The sequence below is a fragment of the Suricata suricatta genome, chromosome 7 (genome assembly GCF_006229205.1).
Source record: "Suricata suricatta isolate VVHF042 chromosome 7, meerkat_22Aug2017_6uvM2_HiC, whole genome shotgun sequence".
NCBI classification, from domain to species: domain Eukaryota; kingdom Metazoa; phylum Chordata; class Mammalia; order Carnivora; family Herpestidae; genus Suricata; species Suricata suricatta.
Genome location: NC_043706.1, coordinates 111,544,417 through 111,560,098, shown reverse-complemented (window position 1 = coordinate 111,560,098; position 15,682 = coordinate 111,544,417). Strand labels below are relative to the sequence as shown.

Genomic DNA, 15,682 nt, shown 5'->3' with positions numbered 1-15,682 from the left:
GGATACATACAGGCATTTTGTTAGCTGGACCACAGGTTTCTTCCTGAGTTAGTAGTCCAGAATGGTCACAGAGCTTTCACTGTATCCTTAAGAGAGCAGGATTTTAAACAGGGGACTGAGGCAATCAAATCTGATAGAGGCAAAGATCTTCCTTGATCAAAAATGTGAGTAAAGTATTAGATTGGGGAAGCTGGAGGTAGAAAGAAAGTTCAATGGCTTTCTCTGTAATCTAGGTAAGAAATAATGTGGGCTGAACACTGACTGTTCCATGTCCTGAATCATTTTAGTTGCTTTGCTCTGACACATCTCACATTTTCTATGACTGGGCTTGTGGACCATCAACGCACCTGGATATGGACAATAGCTCAGCTGAGAAACATTTGTTTCTTTTCAATTAATGTCATGTAGTCACTTTATTATACTTTGTAGAGCTACGATTTCATTGTTAGTAGTTGGCTGATTGCATGATTCTATTTGGTGTTCGAATCATAAACTTTTAAATATGCAAGAGACCCTCTAATGCATCTGGCTTATCTTCATACCATGTTTCTCCAAATCCTATGTTTCTTTAGGGGAAACCACAGCTGAGGTCATAGATGTAGTTATTGTAGACAGAACTCCTCACCCCCTTGTTCACTATAACCAGAACCAGCCTCTCCAGTAAAACCTTTGAAATTAGCATCATTCTTATATCCCACTGTGACGAGCACTGGCCCATCACCCACCTGAACCACTTATTTCTGCACATTCTAATTTAGATTCTGTTTGAAAAATAAGTTCTGCTGTTAAGATATTTTTACCCTCCCTCCCTCAACTTCACCAATGAGGAACTGAGGCTCAGTGAGAGTCTTGCCTGTGGTTTTACTTGTCTAGTGGCTTAGCAGAGCTCAAATGGCAAAGCTGTTAGCACATATTCAGGGAGAGCTGGAATCTCTTCTAGAATCTGAAAGTGTCCTAACCTTCATGTTGTGTCCTGGTGCTGCCAAGTGTCCTCATTCCAATTATTAATGGCAGTACATATTAGAAGTCCAATTACAGAAGAAAACATCTTCTAAGATTCACTTTGTGTGTATGTGTGTGTGTGTGTGTTGTGTGTGTTTTTGTTTGTAACGAGATGGATAAATAGATTTGGATTCATATATTTTGTTGCGGCTAAGATAGGGTTATTTTAGGGTTTCTTTATACAGGTTAAATTATTCAGTAAGAAAGTCAACCCCTGACTAAGGAGTGCTACATAGTTCTTTTTTTGTTTTTAAGTGTTGGGAATTTAAGTCTCTGGAGTAACCTACAAATGCTTAATTGAGCATCAGGAATTTTTCAAAGGAATCATAAACAAGTGGCTCTCAAAATTTTATGGGTAAAGAATCACTTGAGGAAGTTATTAAAAGTACAGATTTCCATACATTTCACACAGATCTTCTGAACGAGTGAATCCAGAATGGGGGTCAGTAATCCACTTTCAAGAAAGACCGTAGGTGACTCTGATGCACAGGGGTCTGACTGCCATACTTGAGAGACCACTGCAGCCATAACTAGATTTTAAAAGAAGATGTTTGCCTAATGGTTTTTCTGAACGTTTTAACTTGACATACCTCCTTTAAGTCAAAAGACTGCACTATACCTGGGGTCAAAGTCAATCCCTGCCAAGTCTTATGGGATCAGCCTGGCATGGGGTTCATTCACAGACTGCTGCACTTTCCTTGGCCTAGACCTCTTTCACTGAGCACAAAGTTCATGTATTTGGCACAACAGAAAATTGTTTCTTGTTTCAAACACTTATTCCACCCATCATCCTCCAAATATCTGCTAGATAGTGAAATCCCTCTATCGCTTCCCGTGTAAAGTTTCAAAAGAATTTCTGATCCAGAGCACAATCATGACTGGATGTTAACATAACCAAATTTTATCTCTGAATTTGTTTTGAAAATGAAAGCAAAATAAAGCATTTTGACTCTTTTACAAAACTGTCACATCTTAATTTAAAACTATTTCATGTAGGAAGAACAATGTCCTACTCATTTCCTTTCTTGTGATGATGAGTAAAAATGAGCTTGAAGCAGTAAATAGCCTCAGGGACCTTTGATGGCCTACAAAGATTTTAACCCGTGGGCTATTTCCAGTGCCATTTCATCATAAAGGGCCTATTTCTAGAACACCAAGGCTGATGATTACTTCACATCCAGCCCCAGATGAAAACTGGAGAAAAGGCATTTCCTTGATGACCAGACCACCTCTTGACAAATTTGGACAAAAAGAGAAAGGTCCTTATAGACAGTTACTATCTAAATCAAAATACACTAAAAATTAATGTGAACTGACTCTTTCTATCCTTTTCCCTTTCCTGCTCTTTCTTTCTTTTCTTTTTTCCTCATCTCTCCTTTCTTCCTTTCTTCTTTACATTATTCCTTCATTCTTTTCCTTCCTATGTATGTATAATGCTTCTAAATTTGCAATGAAATATGTCTGACCTCAAATGAGGCCCAGCTGGAGTTAATAATAATAGCTAGTACTGAGTGCTTCTTATTTATCGTAAAGCATTGTCTTGTATAACTCTGTGAAGTGGGTATTACTATCTCTACTTTATACATGAGGAAACAATGGCACAGAAAAACTAATTAACTATGCTATGATCACACAGCTACTATCTGTGAGAACTAGTCAATGCAATTCTCTGTCCTTGTGTTACTGCTGGGAACAAGCATTATTTCCAACCCAATTTAATTTGATTCTCTTCTATTCTCTTTTGTTCTCTGTTCTTTTTTGTTTTAGAGAGAGAGAGAGAGAGAGACAGAGAGAGACAGAGAGAGACAGAGAGAGACAGAGAGAGAGCGCACACCAGAGTACATTGGTCAATGGCACTTTTGTCCTCACATCAAAAAAAAAAAAATCACATGTTAATGATTGAGCCTCACATGATAATGGGTTTCACATGTTCAGCTTAAAAAACATAATCTATAATCTATCATGTTTGCACCACATTTTTTATTTTTTATTTTAGAGAGCAGGGGATAGGGGCAGAGGGAGACAGAGAATCTTAAGCAGAGCACTCAGCATAGGGCTCAACGTGGGGCCCCATCCCACAACCTGGGATCATGACTGAGCTGAAATTAAGTTGGGCACTCAGCCATCTGAGCCACCCAGGTACCTCTCCAAGCCCTGTTTTTAAACCATTCTCCAAAAAAGCTCCAGGAAAACCTGATTCATGGACTGTGATCCATCTAAGTTGGCTTTCTTTTAGACTAATTACATGAGTAGTCTATAACACTTGATTTAACATACTTGATTCAAGATTCTGGTCTCACTCTCACTCACTCTTGACAAATCCAAGGCTATGGCATCATAAACTCTGCCCAATTGCCTTTAGTGAAAAAAACACCTTGAAATCACCCAACCTTGGGGCACTTGGGTGGCTCAGTTGATTAAGTGTCCGACTTCAGCGTAGGTCATGATCTCATGGTTTGTGGATTTGAGCCCTGTGAAGGGCTTTGTGCTGACAGCTAAAGGTCCCGGAGTCTGTCTTCAGATTCTGTGTCTTCCTCTCTTACTGACCCTCCCCTGCTCGCTCTCGCTCTCTCTCTTTCTCAAAAATAAATAAAACATTTAAAAAATTTTTAAAAATTACCCAACCTCTTCCCTAAAAACTGGGAATACCCTCCCCAGATCTTTACCCTCTGAGACACTACTAACACTTTCAGAGTGTTGGGTGTTCCTCTTACTGCAGTAACTTCATAAACGTAGTTTTGCTTGGTTAACAGGTTTTTAAAGAATATATTTGGGGAGTTGGCAGCTGACACCTGTCTGATACTTAAGAGGAATTAGGAGATTGTATTTTGTTATACATACAATAAAAATGCTTTCTCCTTTAATTCTCTTCAAACCAAAATATCACTATAGCAGAATAAGAAAATTGATATCAAGCTTCAGTAACCACTTAAAGAATTTTTGACATCTCTCTAAAATAAAAAAAAACCAAGAATTAAAGTGTTTACACTTGCATGATTCTTAAAACAACAATCTTGACAGAAGTTCTCTACAAGTAAGAGAGTCTCAGTAATTCCCCCAGCCCACATGAAATATAAGCTATGGAATTTAATGAGATTTAATTGATTAATTTAAGATACATGCTCATAAATAAAAAATGTATATGCTTGTGTGTATATTACAAGTGCCTTCAATATCAGAAATATATTTTTTTATTCTGAAAATTTTCTCAATCAGGAGACCAACAAGAATAAGGGACTCAAGCATTGGAAACAGCAAATAAAAACAGGGGTGGGGGGTGGGGGAGAGAAAAACCTAGTCATCTTGGAATGATGATATAGCCAGAAAGTAGTTCTTCTTCCTAATAAAGGAAATGCCATATGGTAAATATTTCAGGTGTGAACACACAACATACAGGAGGTCCCTTTTCTTTGGATATAGCTGTAAATATATTCATCGGAGTAAAACAATCATCTGTGTCTAGTCATGAATGCTCTCTGCTCCCGTGGCTGTCACTGGTGTCGATCTGAAGTTGAAAGTTAATGGCCTCATGATTCAAGGAAACTGCTGAAGTGTGTACTCAGGCTTCAGTTGGAGAGATGGGTTCATTTATCATCATAATAAGCTATTACCATCGAGAGGTCACAACTCATTGAAGAGACAGTCAGTCTAATTGGCTCAATTCCGTTAGCTTTTGACGTGTCTCAACGAGATAAGCACTCTTTTGCAGGTAATTTTCAATCACCCAACAAACTACTTGTTTAATAATTCATCACATTTCAGATTGGGGTCTTATCACATAGCTCCTTTTTCCATGTGACAAATGCTGGATTTCAGCTACTTGGAATCTCATACCCAGGAAATGGAAGAAGAACTTCTGGAAAAGTAAGGTAAGATAGCACCTGCTTAAACTCAACCCCTACTGCTGGTGATGAGAAAATCTCAGGAATAAAAATGTAAACTTTATGCTTCTTTGGTAGGCACTGCTGACAATAGGATTCTCCAAAACTATCTGGAAAGAGAAGAGAGCTACTCAAATCCTTGTGGTGAATTAAGCATGACAACCAATTTTTATCTTATCGGATTGGGGCAATTAATACTTATTTAAATAATCACATTAAAACAGTCATTTTTACAAGAAAATCTAGAATCAGAAGCATTAGTTTATAAGAGAATAAACTAAAAGAAAGGCTGTTCTAGTTAAAATATCACATCTTACATCTTTGACAATACTCTGTTCACAGAAGGCATAGACAGTCTCAGGATGCAAAGTCACCTCAACTCAAATACTAGTTGTGACTCTAAATAGTTAAATAACTTTATAATTATAAATATATATTCTTGTTCTGTACTATTTTTTGAACACATGGTAGTCATATATATATATACACACACTATTATATATATATACATATATATATACAGTATTTTATATACACACACACAAACATACATATATATGTGTGCATATAATTCCACTTCCAGGTTTAGTTACTTAAGCATGTATTTTGGATCATTCCATAGTAGCATACAAAGAACTTCTTTCCTTATTTAAAGTTTGATAGTGTTTGAGTCCATGTATGTCCCCAAACTCATTTAATTAGCTCTCAGAGATAGACATTTTTGTGGTCATTCACAAACATTTTTAAATGAATGACTTTGGATTTCTTATGTTTATACATGCCTGTAGGATAAATTTTCAGAAGATAAATATATAAACACATGTGCACATGTAACTTTGGTCAAGATTTCTAAATTGGTTTTCTTGGATTGAATCAATGCATATTCCCACTACCAATACATAAGGCTCTTTGTCTTTTTAAAGTCTCAGTAATAGGTGCTGTCCATTTTGTTCTCTTTCTTTTCCTGAATCATACTGATTCAGGTGAACAATGTTTTATGTTTTTCCACTTTCATTAAGAAATAATAGGCATACATCACTGTATAAGTTTAAGGCATATAGCATGTATTTCCTTTTCTATAAACTGTTCATATCTGTTGCCCATTTTTCTGTTGGACCATTGGCCCTTCTCATCAATTTCTATAACCTCTTTAGATATTAGATTAGCCTTCTGTTTGCTACAAATTAAAACAATAAAAAGTGTGGGATTTTAAAAAGAATTGATGTTTTATTATTTGTATCAGTTTGTTAGGACTGCTATAATAAAGTATGACAAACTGAGTGTCTTCAACGACAGAAACTCATTATTCAGAGTTCTGGAGGTGACTGGTCCTAAATAAAGGTGTTGGAAAGATTGGTTCCTTCTGAGGCTGTGGGAGAAGGATGTGTTTTAGTCCTCCCTCTGGTTTGTAGCTGGCTGTCCTCATGGTCCCATAGCATTCTTCCTGTCTCTAAATGTTCCTTTTTTGTAAGGACACCAGTCATATTGAATTGGGATCTATCTTCATGACTACCTTAATGACATTATAGCGCAGGGTGTTGATTGTGCTTATTATGCTGATAAAATTTACTTCTCTAATCAATTACTGATGGGTAGACATTGCAAATTCCTTTACATACTGGGCCTTCAGGGAAGCAGAAATAGTAAGATACATATCAAGTTATTTTCCTTGAAAGACACAAAGCCAGGAGTTGATTGTTAGCTTTATTTTGGTACCTTCAAGATAAAGTGCAAAACCCTCTGCAGGTTTCTCAAAAAGCTAGCTATCTGATCTTTTTTCCACATCTGCCAAGCTGCTGCTTAAGTCATGCAATCTACTTACTTACTAAAATGAACTCTCTCTGATTGTCCATTTTTATATTTAATGTTATCTTGTTACTACCACCAGATGCTCTGTCAGATGGCAATACATAGGGGTCAAAGTGTTCTTCAAAAACATCTTTAATTGATATAAATACTACCTCCAATACATATAAATTCCTACAGTGTACAACTATAGAAATTCATGAAGACACTGACATTTATTGAACAGCTTCTGCATGCTAACAGTGTTTTAAAGGGCTTTGCACAATTCTAAGGCCAGAACTCTTATTTTGCAGATAATGGAAGACTCAACTAAGTTATGGGATGTGTCCAAGATCATGAAACTAACAAGGTAGATATCCAGAATTTGAATCAGATCCGTAGAAGGCATAAGGACAAAAATGCTAAGAATAACTGACCATGACTTCTCTTGGCTTAATTAATCCCTTTCAACCGATTCTCATGAAAATGAAAAAAGAAAGCAAATAATGTTTGACTTTGCTAGTCCACAATCAAGATGGTAGTAGTACTGGGCTCTTCGAAGCGCTGTGAAGGAAGAATCTGTTCCAGGCTTCTCTCCTTGGCTTATAGATGGCCATCTTCTCTCCGTGTCTCTATGGCATCTTCCTCTTATGCATATCTATCTACCATCCTTCCTTACAAACTTGCCCTTTCCACTATTAACAAGAAACAATAGACAAAAACCCAGTATGTAAAGAACACTATAGCCATGATAAGTTCTAAAGTGGCATAACACTGACCTACTAAAGAATACTGGGAATTTGTCCCACAAGAGCTCAGGCTAGTGTATCAGAACCAGCAATTCATCCCTGCCCCAGGGTTCTCCCCTGAGCTGTACACAAAATGTGATATGAAGTGTTATTTAAAAAGATATAGAAAAATGCAGTTTTTCATTAGGATTTGATTAGAATTTTCTAGTTGGTGATTTTGCTTTCTTTGGTTTGGAGATGAGGAATAGGGGTTGAAGGAGGAAAAGCTTTTACATTCTTATTATGGCATAGTCTTCCTTTTCATAATTTCAAAGAAAAGTGTATACAAAAAGTACTTGAAATTCCATTTAAGTTTGTGTGTTTTGTTATTCATTCAGTAACCACTGTGTTAAGCCCTGGGGCTACAGAGATGATTAGCCTGAGGTCCTGTGTTAGGTGCAATCAGTGAAGAAAACATTATTTTATACTGTTTTGGATATTCTTAATTTCTTTTTGTAGGGACAAACTTCCATATGGCTTCACATTCCTTTCACCAGAACTTTCTACATTTCTCCTAGGGTAATTTGTTGGTAAAAAGTAGCTCAGCCTTTACTTCTCTGAAAAACTCTTTGTTTGCTTTCCTTTTTCAAGGATATTTTGGCCTGCTAAAGAATTCTAAGCTGATTTTTTTTTTTTGTATGTTGTTGTTTCTTTCCTCCCCAAAAATTTAAAATATCTGTGTACTGTATTCTGGTTTGTATTATATCTGACAAGAATCTTCTATCTTTCTTATCTCTGTTCTTTTGTACAGGCTGTGCCTTTTTTTTCTCTGGCTGCTTTTATGATTTTCTCTTTGTCTCTCTCATCTTTTTTTTTTTTTTAAATAATTCAATTGAGATATGCCTTGGAAAGATTTTCTCGCCATTTTTGGATCTGTTTTCATTGACTGATTTACTTCCTGGTCATGGTTCATATGCCCCTGCTTCTTTACATGCCTAGTAATTTTTGATTTGATGCTGGACATGTTGATTTTACAGTGTTGGGTGTTGAATTTTGTTGTAATTAAGTAGTATTCGACTTTGTTCTGGCATGTAGTTAATTTAATTGGAGTAAGTTGGTTTAAGATTTGGTTTTAATATTTGTTAGAGTGAACTTAGAGCAGCCCATAGTGTAGGAGTAATTTACTCCTCTACTAAAATACTCTGTGAGTACTTTTCCTGATGTCCTCTCCATTATAAAGATGGTCCATTTTAGCTGGTGAAAAAATGAACTATTACCAGCTCTGTGTTAGCTCCAGGAATTGTTTCACTTGTTGCTTTTTGGTAACTACCCTGAAGTTAACTGAGATTGATATTACTGCTAAATAAACTCCTTAATTTTTACCACCAAATTGCTGTTAAACTAAATGCTCTCCTATTTAGTACATGTTCATTTGCTCAATTGGAAAAAGTAATCTTTGTCCTCACTCTACTTCATTATAAGGTGCTACAAACAGAATGATGTGTATGAATATTAAAATGCTCCTTTATATAATAATTTGCAAAGCTAAAATTAGTGTTTTAAGCATTTAATTTTTAAAATATTAAGATACTCTTACCATAAGATCAGATAAGATTGGGAGATATACATGTTTGACCTTGAGTCCTTTAAGGTGGGATAATTTTGCATAATAGACTTTACCATAGGTATGGGCAACAAGTGAGTTCTTGGCTTTTTGTTTGTTTTTAATAAATATATTTCTTCATGTCCCCCTAACAATTCATTTTGTTAGTTCTAGGCAGTAAATATTCTTGGTACTACTCTATTACCAAATAATTTTTTTTAATGTTTTCTTTCTCTTGTTTTTAACGTTTTATTTATTTTTGAGAGAAAGACAGTGTGAGTAGGGTAGGTTCAGAGAGAGGGAGACACAGAATCTGAAGACAGGCTCCAGGCTCTGAGCTAGCTGTCAGCACAGAGCCTGACACGGGCTCTAACCCACGAACCATGAGATCATGAGCTGAGCTAAAGTCGGATGCTTAACCATCTGAGCCACCGAGGCGCCCCACCAAATCATTCTCAGTGAGATCTGATTTATGGAATAAAAATTCAAGCACAGTTGATTTGTCCTATTTACGTTTATGGCTATGCCATTCTCCACATATACAAAACCTTCTTATTAACCCATTTAATCCAATATTTAAATTGAAGGAAGGAGGAGGGAATAGGGTTTGACCTTTACTTTTGAATAATTAGAAGTCACAAATACGCATTATGCTGTTCAAAGGAGAGTGAGTCATGCTTATTAGTTTTTAATTTTTTAAACCATGTTTGAAATCACTTTTCAACTTTGACATAAATCCTAAGTCTAGAGTCATGCTTTCACTCATATGAGGAATTTAAGAAAGAAAACAAATGATCACTGGGGGAAAAAAAGAGAGGCAAATCAAGAAACAGAATGTTAATTATAGAGAACAAATGGATGGGTTTCAGAGGGGAGGTAGGTGGGGAGATGGGTTAAATAGGTGATGGGATAAAGGAGTGCACCTGTGATGAGCACTGGGTGTTGTATAGAACTGTTGAATCACTATATGGTACACCTGAAACTAATATTATACTGTATGTTAACTGGAACTTAAATAAAAACTTTAAAAAAAACCAAAAAAAACAAATAAGTAATAGCTCCATCTTCTATTTGGAAAAAAAAAACAAAACCCTGTTGTGTTTGTTATTGAGTATGTAGCATTAATCACCAAGTACTTGCTGAGCTCCTTTTATGTGACAAGAAGGACCCTATCCTGTAAATCTCAAATGTCAATCTCTTTCAAATCCACAGCTTCAGTGTGAGCTCTGAAAGATGGAACTGAAAGTCAAGGAAGCACAACGAAAAAGTACCAGAGATTTCTTTTAGAAGCCAGATGCTATTTTCTAAGCAGACTCATAATGGGCATCTTAAGCTAGGCTATAGGTACTCTTGGCAACTAAAGGAAACTATTTAAAAGCTTCTCTATGCTAGAGACAGAAAAAGACAATGTACTATTGTAGAAAACAAGCATTGTCCTGTGAAAAACAAATCACATAAGATTAATTTAATAATGCTCAGAGACAGAATCGTAAACCTTAATGGTAACGCGGGAAGAGCAGACAGGCCAGGCCAGATTCTCAGGGAACTTTACAGATGTGGAGAGAATTGTTTTTGGAAGTGGCACTATTTCAGACCACCAGGGCAACCTTAAGTAAATGACTATTTTAATGTTCCCATAGCACTTAGTTTACTAAAGCAGTAAATTATTCCAACTCTGAAATACCCAAACTGTTTCTGAACAGCTGTAGCGTGTAGCAAACCAGCAGGATTCTGCCCTCTAGATCTTTCCATTCCTGCCTAGTCCCGTGCTTAAACCAATGCCCTATAAGCAAGCATTAACATTCGCCAAGTATTTTGAAAATGAAATGCTGCCTCATACAACCCTCTGGGTGCCTGACTTAATCCTCTGACTCTCTAGAATGAGGGGTGAGGGGGAACCAACACTGGATTGTGCCAATTGTGCTAAATAGAAAACATTTTCAAGATTGCTATTGAGGCATTAAGTCATAAGGGAGGTTGTGGAAATATTTAAATGGGCAGTATAAAAATGTGCTATGATTTTGCAGGCCTCATGACTATCCTTCACCCCACATACTCCAAAGAGGGTCTGCCATTAATAAAAGTGTGTCTTAGGATAAGAAATACTCCTTTGCTAGACTGTCTAGAGTTCTTGGCTTTTATCACAATCAGTGGGCCTTTCTGTCAGCAAAGTGTACCCCATGTGAGAGCAGTTTTATTATTTGGAGTCAGGTTCTGAAAAAAAAAAATAAAGGAATGACATGTGGCATCCTCAATATAACAATATGCATAGCACTTCTCCCTCTGTTAGAAGTAGCCTTATACCAAATGATTTGGCAAATGTTTGAAAATTTTGGTAATACAAATATTTAGCAAGGCTAATAGCATCTCATAAATATTTTTTGACTTAGGAATTAGCACTAAAAAAGCTGAGGCGGGACGCCATACCCACGGCCTCCTGGTCATGGGTGTAAATGAAATTCGGTATCTAAGTAGATGCACTCGTTTCTTGACAGACTATTTCTGTCAGATTCTGGCAATGGCTCTGATCTGAACAGCAATTACTGGTAAAGAATTTAGCCTCAACTATTTAGAGAAGTGGCTTTATTGAATTTATAAACAAGGCCCCACAATTTTCCATTTCCTTAGCAAGATATTAAATCAACCAAGCTAAGCATGTCATCATGACTATAATTTACGTGATGTGACATGGCAGTTAAGATGTACTGTGGTAATTTGCGAGAGCTTGCAGTATTATTGTAGTATCAAAAATTTATATGGTTCAGTTATTTAGGCAAATTGTTTCATTCATACTGAGATATCTGACAGTAAACCACCAAGGGCTCCCACATTACATTAAAAAATGTCTTCCATATTCAAACAATTTGCACACCCTGTTACCATTATTTTGTTCACTGAGTGGAAATTGAAGCATAGGCAGGCACAGCTTTTTGAAGTGAAAATGATCTGTGGAGGGATGTGAAGTGCTTCGTTGTGGGAGGTTATAAGGTAGAGCTCAGCCAGGATAAAGGAAGTTATCTTTGGGCACCAACTTCTAGTACAGGATGTCCAAATTCTGTGCTCTGGTGCTATTTAATATCCCATTTGCTTTCCATGCTCATGTCAGTTTGATTTTCAGCCAACAGAGAGAAAAAGCGTATGACCCAAGAAAAAATATGGAAAATGTGGTAAAGAATATTCTATTATAAGCTCTTCTTAAATACGTTTCACCATTGTAAGAAAAAGAAGACCTTTGAAACGCATCTAGTTGTGACCCAAGGCTCTTCTTGGAACTCGGAACTCGGAACAGAGCAGGGAAAAAATTTTGGCAGCTTATATATCTTTTTTGTTGTTGTTGCTTTAGCAGTTTTAAGCTGTGGACATTCAAGTCTTATGTGCTATTTTATTCTTGTTGGGAATACAGGGGGTTCCAAAATAGAACAAGAGGGAATGACTTCTTGTTGTAAAAGGCCTTGCAAAAGTATAAGTTTAATTGGATTTTTTATTATAGTTGTAGAATTTTATGCAATACACACTGCCTATTTTATAGTACATATTCATTGAAAAATGGGTTTTATTCATTAATGCATTTTTCATAATAGCATTTAGAAGTCTACTGAAAATAAGAAAATGGCCACTAGTTGGGGCATCTGGATGCCTCAGTGGGCTAAACATCTGACTTCAGCTCAGGTCATGTTCTCACAGTTTGTCACTTCGAGCTCCACCATTAGGCTCTGTGCTGACAGCTCAGAGCCAGGAGCCTGCTTCAGATGCTGTGTCTCCCTCTCTCTCTGCCTCTCCCCCTGCTCACACTACGTCTCTTTCTCTCTCAAAAATAAATAAACACTGAAAAAAAAAAAAGAGGGGCTTCTGGGTGGTTCAGTCAATTAAACATCCAACTTCAGCTCAGGTCATGATCTTACAGTCCATGAGTTTAAGTCCCGCATTGGGCTCAGTGGTGACAGCTGAGAGCCTGGAGCTTTGTTTGGATTCTGTGTCTCCCTCTCTCTCTGCCCCTCCCCTGCTCACATTCTGTCACTGTCTCTCTCTCTCAAAAATAAACATTAAAAAAATTAAAAATAATAAGCCACTAGTTAAATTTTTTAATTAGCTACAGCCACCAATTCCATTTACTAACATGTGAACTACTTTTTCTTCTCAATAGTCTTATGCCACGCAAGAGAACCACTAACAGTAAATACATTTTGTTTTTGTTTTTAGTTTTTTTAACATTTATTCATTTTTTGAGAGACAGAGAGAGAGAGAGACAGAGCATGAGTGGGGGTGGGGCAGAGCGAGAGGGAGGCACAGAATCTGAAGCAGACTCCAAGCTCTAAACTGACAGCACAGAGCCCGGTGCAGGGTTCAAACTCACACACCGTGAGATTATGACTTGAGCCAAAGTCAGATGCTTAACCAACTGAGCCACCCAGGGGCCCCTATGTTTTGCTTGTTTAATCAAAAAAACTTCTTCCAAAGTAACACAATAATCCTATAGGTGAGAGGCTTACATAGCATCTATTTGCTAAGGGATTTTTCTGTGACTGTTGCAGTTTCTGATGTGATGGGTGGTGTAACCACCAGCTCATAAGGTATTAACTTACACAGAATAAGCAGAACATTTAGAATTACTGTACCAAATTTGGTTTCCAACAAATTATTAGGCAAAATAAAATTCAATAAAATGATAAAAGCCAAGGCACCTATCTAGGTAGAATTAATCCATAATAGAACAACAACAAAAAGCACCTGCATTTCCAAGGCTGCTACATTTGTTTATCTGTGTGTGTTTTTATATGTGTGTAGTGGGCTTTAAAACAAATGAGCTTTCAATCTGGCAGTTCTTTTAGGGTAGATTTCTCTCAGAGCTCTAGGAAATATGTTGTTTACATAGGCTTCACGGCAAGCATTAAGTTAGTTATGTGATACATTTCATTTCCAATTAACATTCATACAAGGTAGAAGAATTAGCTCTCTTGAATATCAGTTTTGAAATAAAATAGACACAGATGAGGAAAACTCCAGTAAGCATCCCACCATAGGCAACTCTAGAAAAACAGCTATTTCAAGTAAATGCAACGCAGCTTCTTTCAATATTTATAATTGGCTTTGCAAAGTCATCTTAGATGATTTGCAAAAATATCCTAGAGTCTTCATTAGTTTAGTCATTCATTCAAAAAGTTAGCATGAAAATGAGTTGGACACTGCCAAAAAATAAGTGAGTATAGAACACCGACTATGTAAAGTTGTGCATTAGGAACATCACAGCCCATGCTTCTCCCATGGATCCTGGGAGAAATATCCAACTAAAACTGATTTAGTTGCTTCTGGCAACACAACACACCATAAATTTGTTTTCACCTTTCTTTAAAGAAATACTTAATAAAACTCATTATTGAGGAGCTAAAGAGAAGTAGCAGGAAGCCAGCACCGTATGGACTTACTTTGTTTCCCAGATACGCAGGTGGGGCACTCCAGTAGTACCTTGGTGACAGGGAACGCTGGGCTTCCACACTGCGGATGCTGGCCTGCTGAGGCGGCTCCGAGTCGTCCTGCTGGGGGGACACTCGCACATGCCCAGAGAGGTCAGTCAGGTACCAGCCTCTCATATCTTGTACCTTCCAGAAAATAGACAATCATCGTTACTTAGGAAAAACAAAAGCAAAAGTCATATCCATTTCTTTCTCTTTCATATTCCGTATAGTGTCCATTTTTGGAAATAAACAAAAACAAACCTAAAACTATAAAAGTTTCAAAAAATGTAAGAGTTGTGAAAATGTGAAACTCATCATACGTACTCATTATAGATCCTCCTTGTTTTCTTGATGATTCTAGGAGATTGGATAGTAATATGTAATAATCTAGTTTTATTGATCCATTGTTTTTTAAATTTTTGTTCATGTTTTAGTTTATATTTGAGAAAAAGAGAGAGAGAGCACAAGCAGGGGAAGGCAGAGAGATGGAGACACAGAATCTGAAGCAGGCTCCAGGCTCGGAGGTGTCAGCACGGAGCCCAACGTGAGGCTCAAACCCATGATCAGTGAGATCATGAGCTAAGCTGAAATCAGATGCTCAACTGACTGAGCCACCCAGATACCCCGATTCAATGCTTTTTAAGGAATTATTATTCCAAATACTTCTGTCTTAAAAAATAGAAATTCATTCAAAGTTACACAGTGATTATAATGTTATACAAATTATCATATACGTGGACTCTCAATTTCTTATTTTTCACTTCACTAACAATTTCCTGTTGCTTATGGAAAATAATATTTCAAAAGGCATTACATATATTTGTAAAGCAAAGGAAGAGAAGAAATAAAATATGCTAGTGCCTGAAAGGTAGCTTTTCATTTACTATTTCCACCCTTCCCCTTAAGTAAATTTCAATTTTGAGGCTTAAAAACATTTGAATCCACCAGCCTGTTGCTATGGTCACAGCTCAAAATACTATACCTAGTCCATCCCATGGGGTCAGAGTACTGAAGGAACTTATAGCCTAGATCCTTGGCCCAGAAAAGGAAGGAGCCTTAAAGGAAAAATTAGGAAACACATGACGATTTGCTTTTCCATCTTTAGACTCTGGCCAGGAGTGGGCATCCAGTGATAATTCTAATTTAGACTGTCTCACCTAACTGGGACAAAGCACAAGATACTGAGGTTTGTGGCCACCAGGGGCCTACTTAGATGTGTGTGAGTGGCTT

At 37.0% G+C, this 15,682-nt stretch overlaps 1 protein-coding gene across 1 annotated transcript in view; it reads right to left on the bottom strand.

Annotated features, from left to right (window-relative positions):
- LAMA2 (laminin subunit alpha 2) overlaps positions 1 to 15,682 on the bottom strand; it is a 600,504-nt gene that overhangs the window by 307,779 nt on the left and 277,043 nt on the right. Inside the window, exon 12 of the mRNA XM_029943224.1 lies at positions 14,423 to 14,596. Coding sequence (XP_029799084.1) covers positions 14,423 to 14,596 — 174 coding nt within the window. The remainder of the gene's footprint in view (positions 1 to 14,422; positions 14,597 to 15,682) is intronic.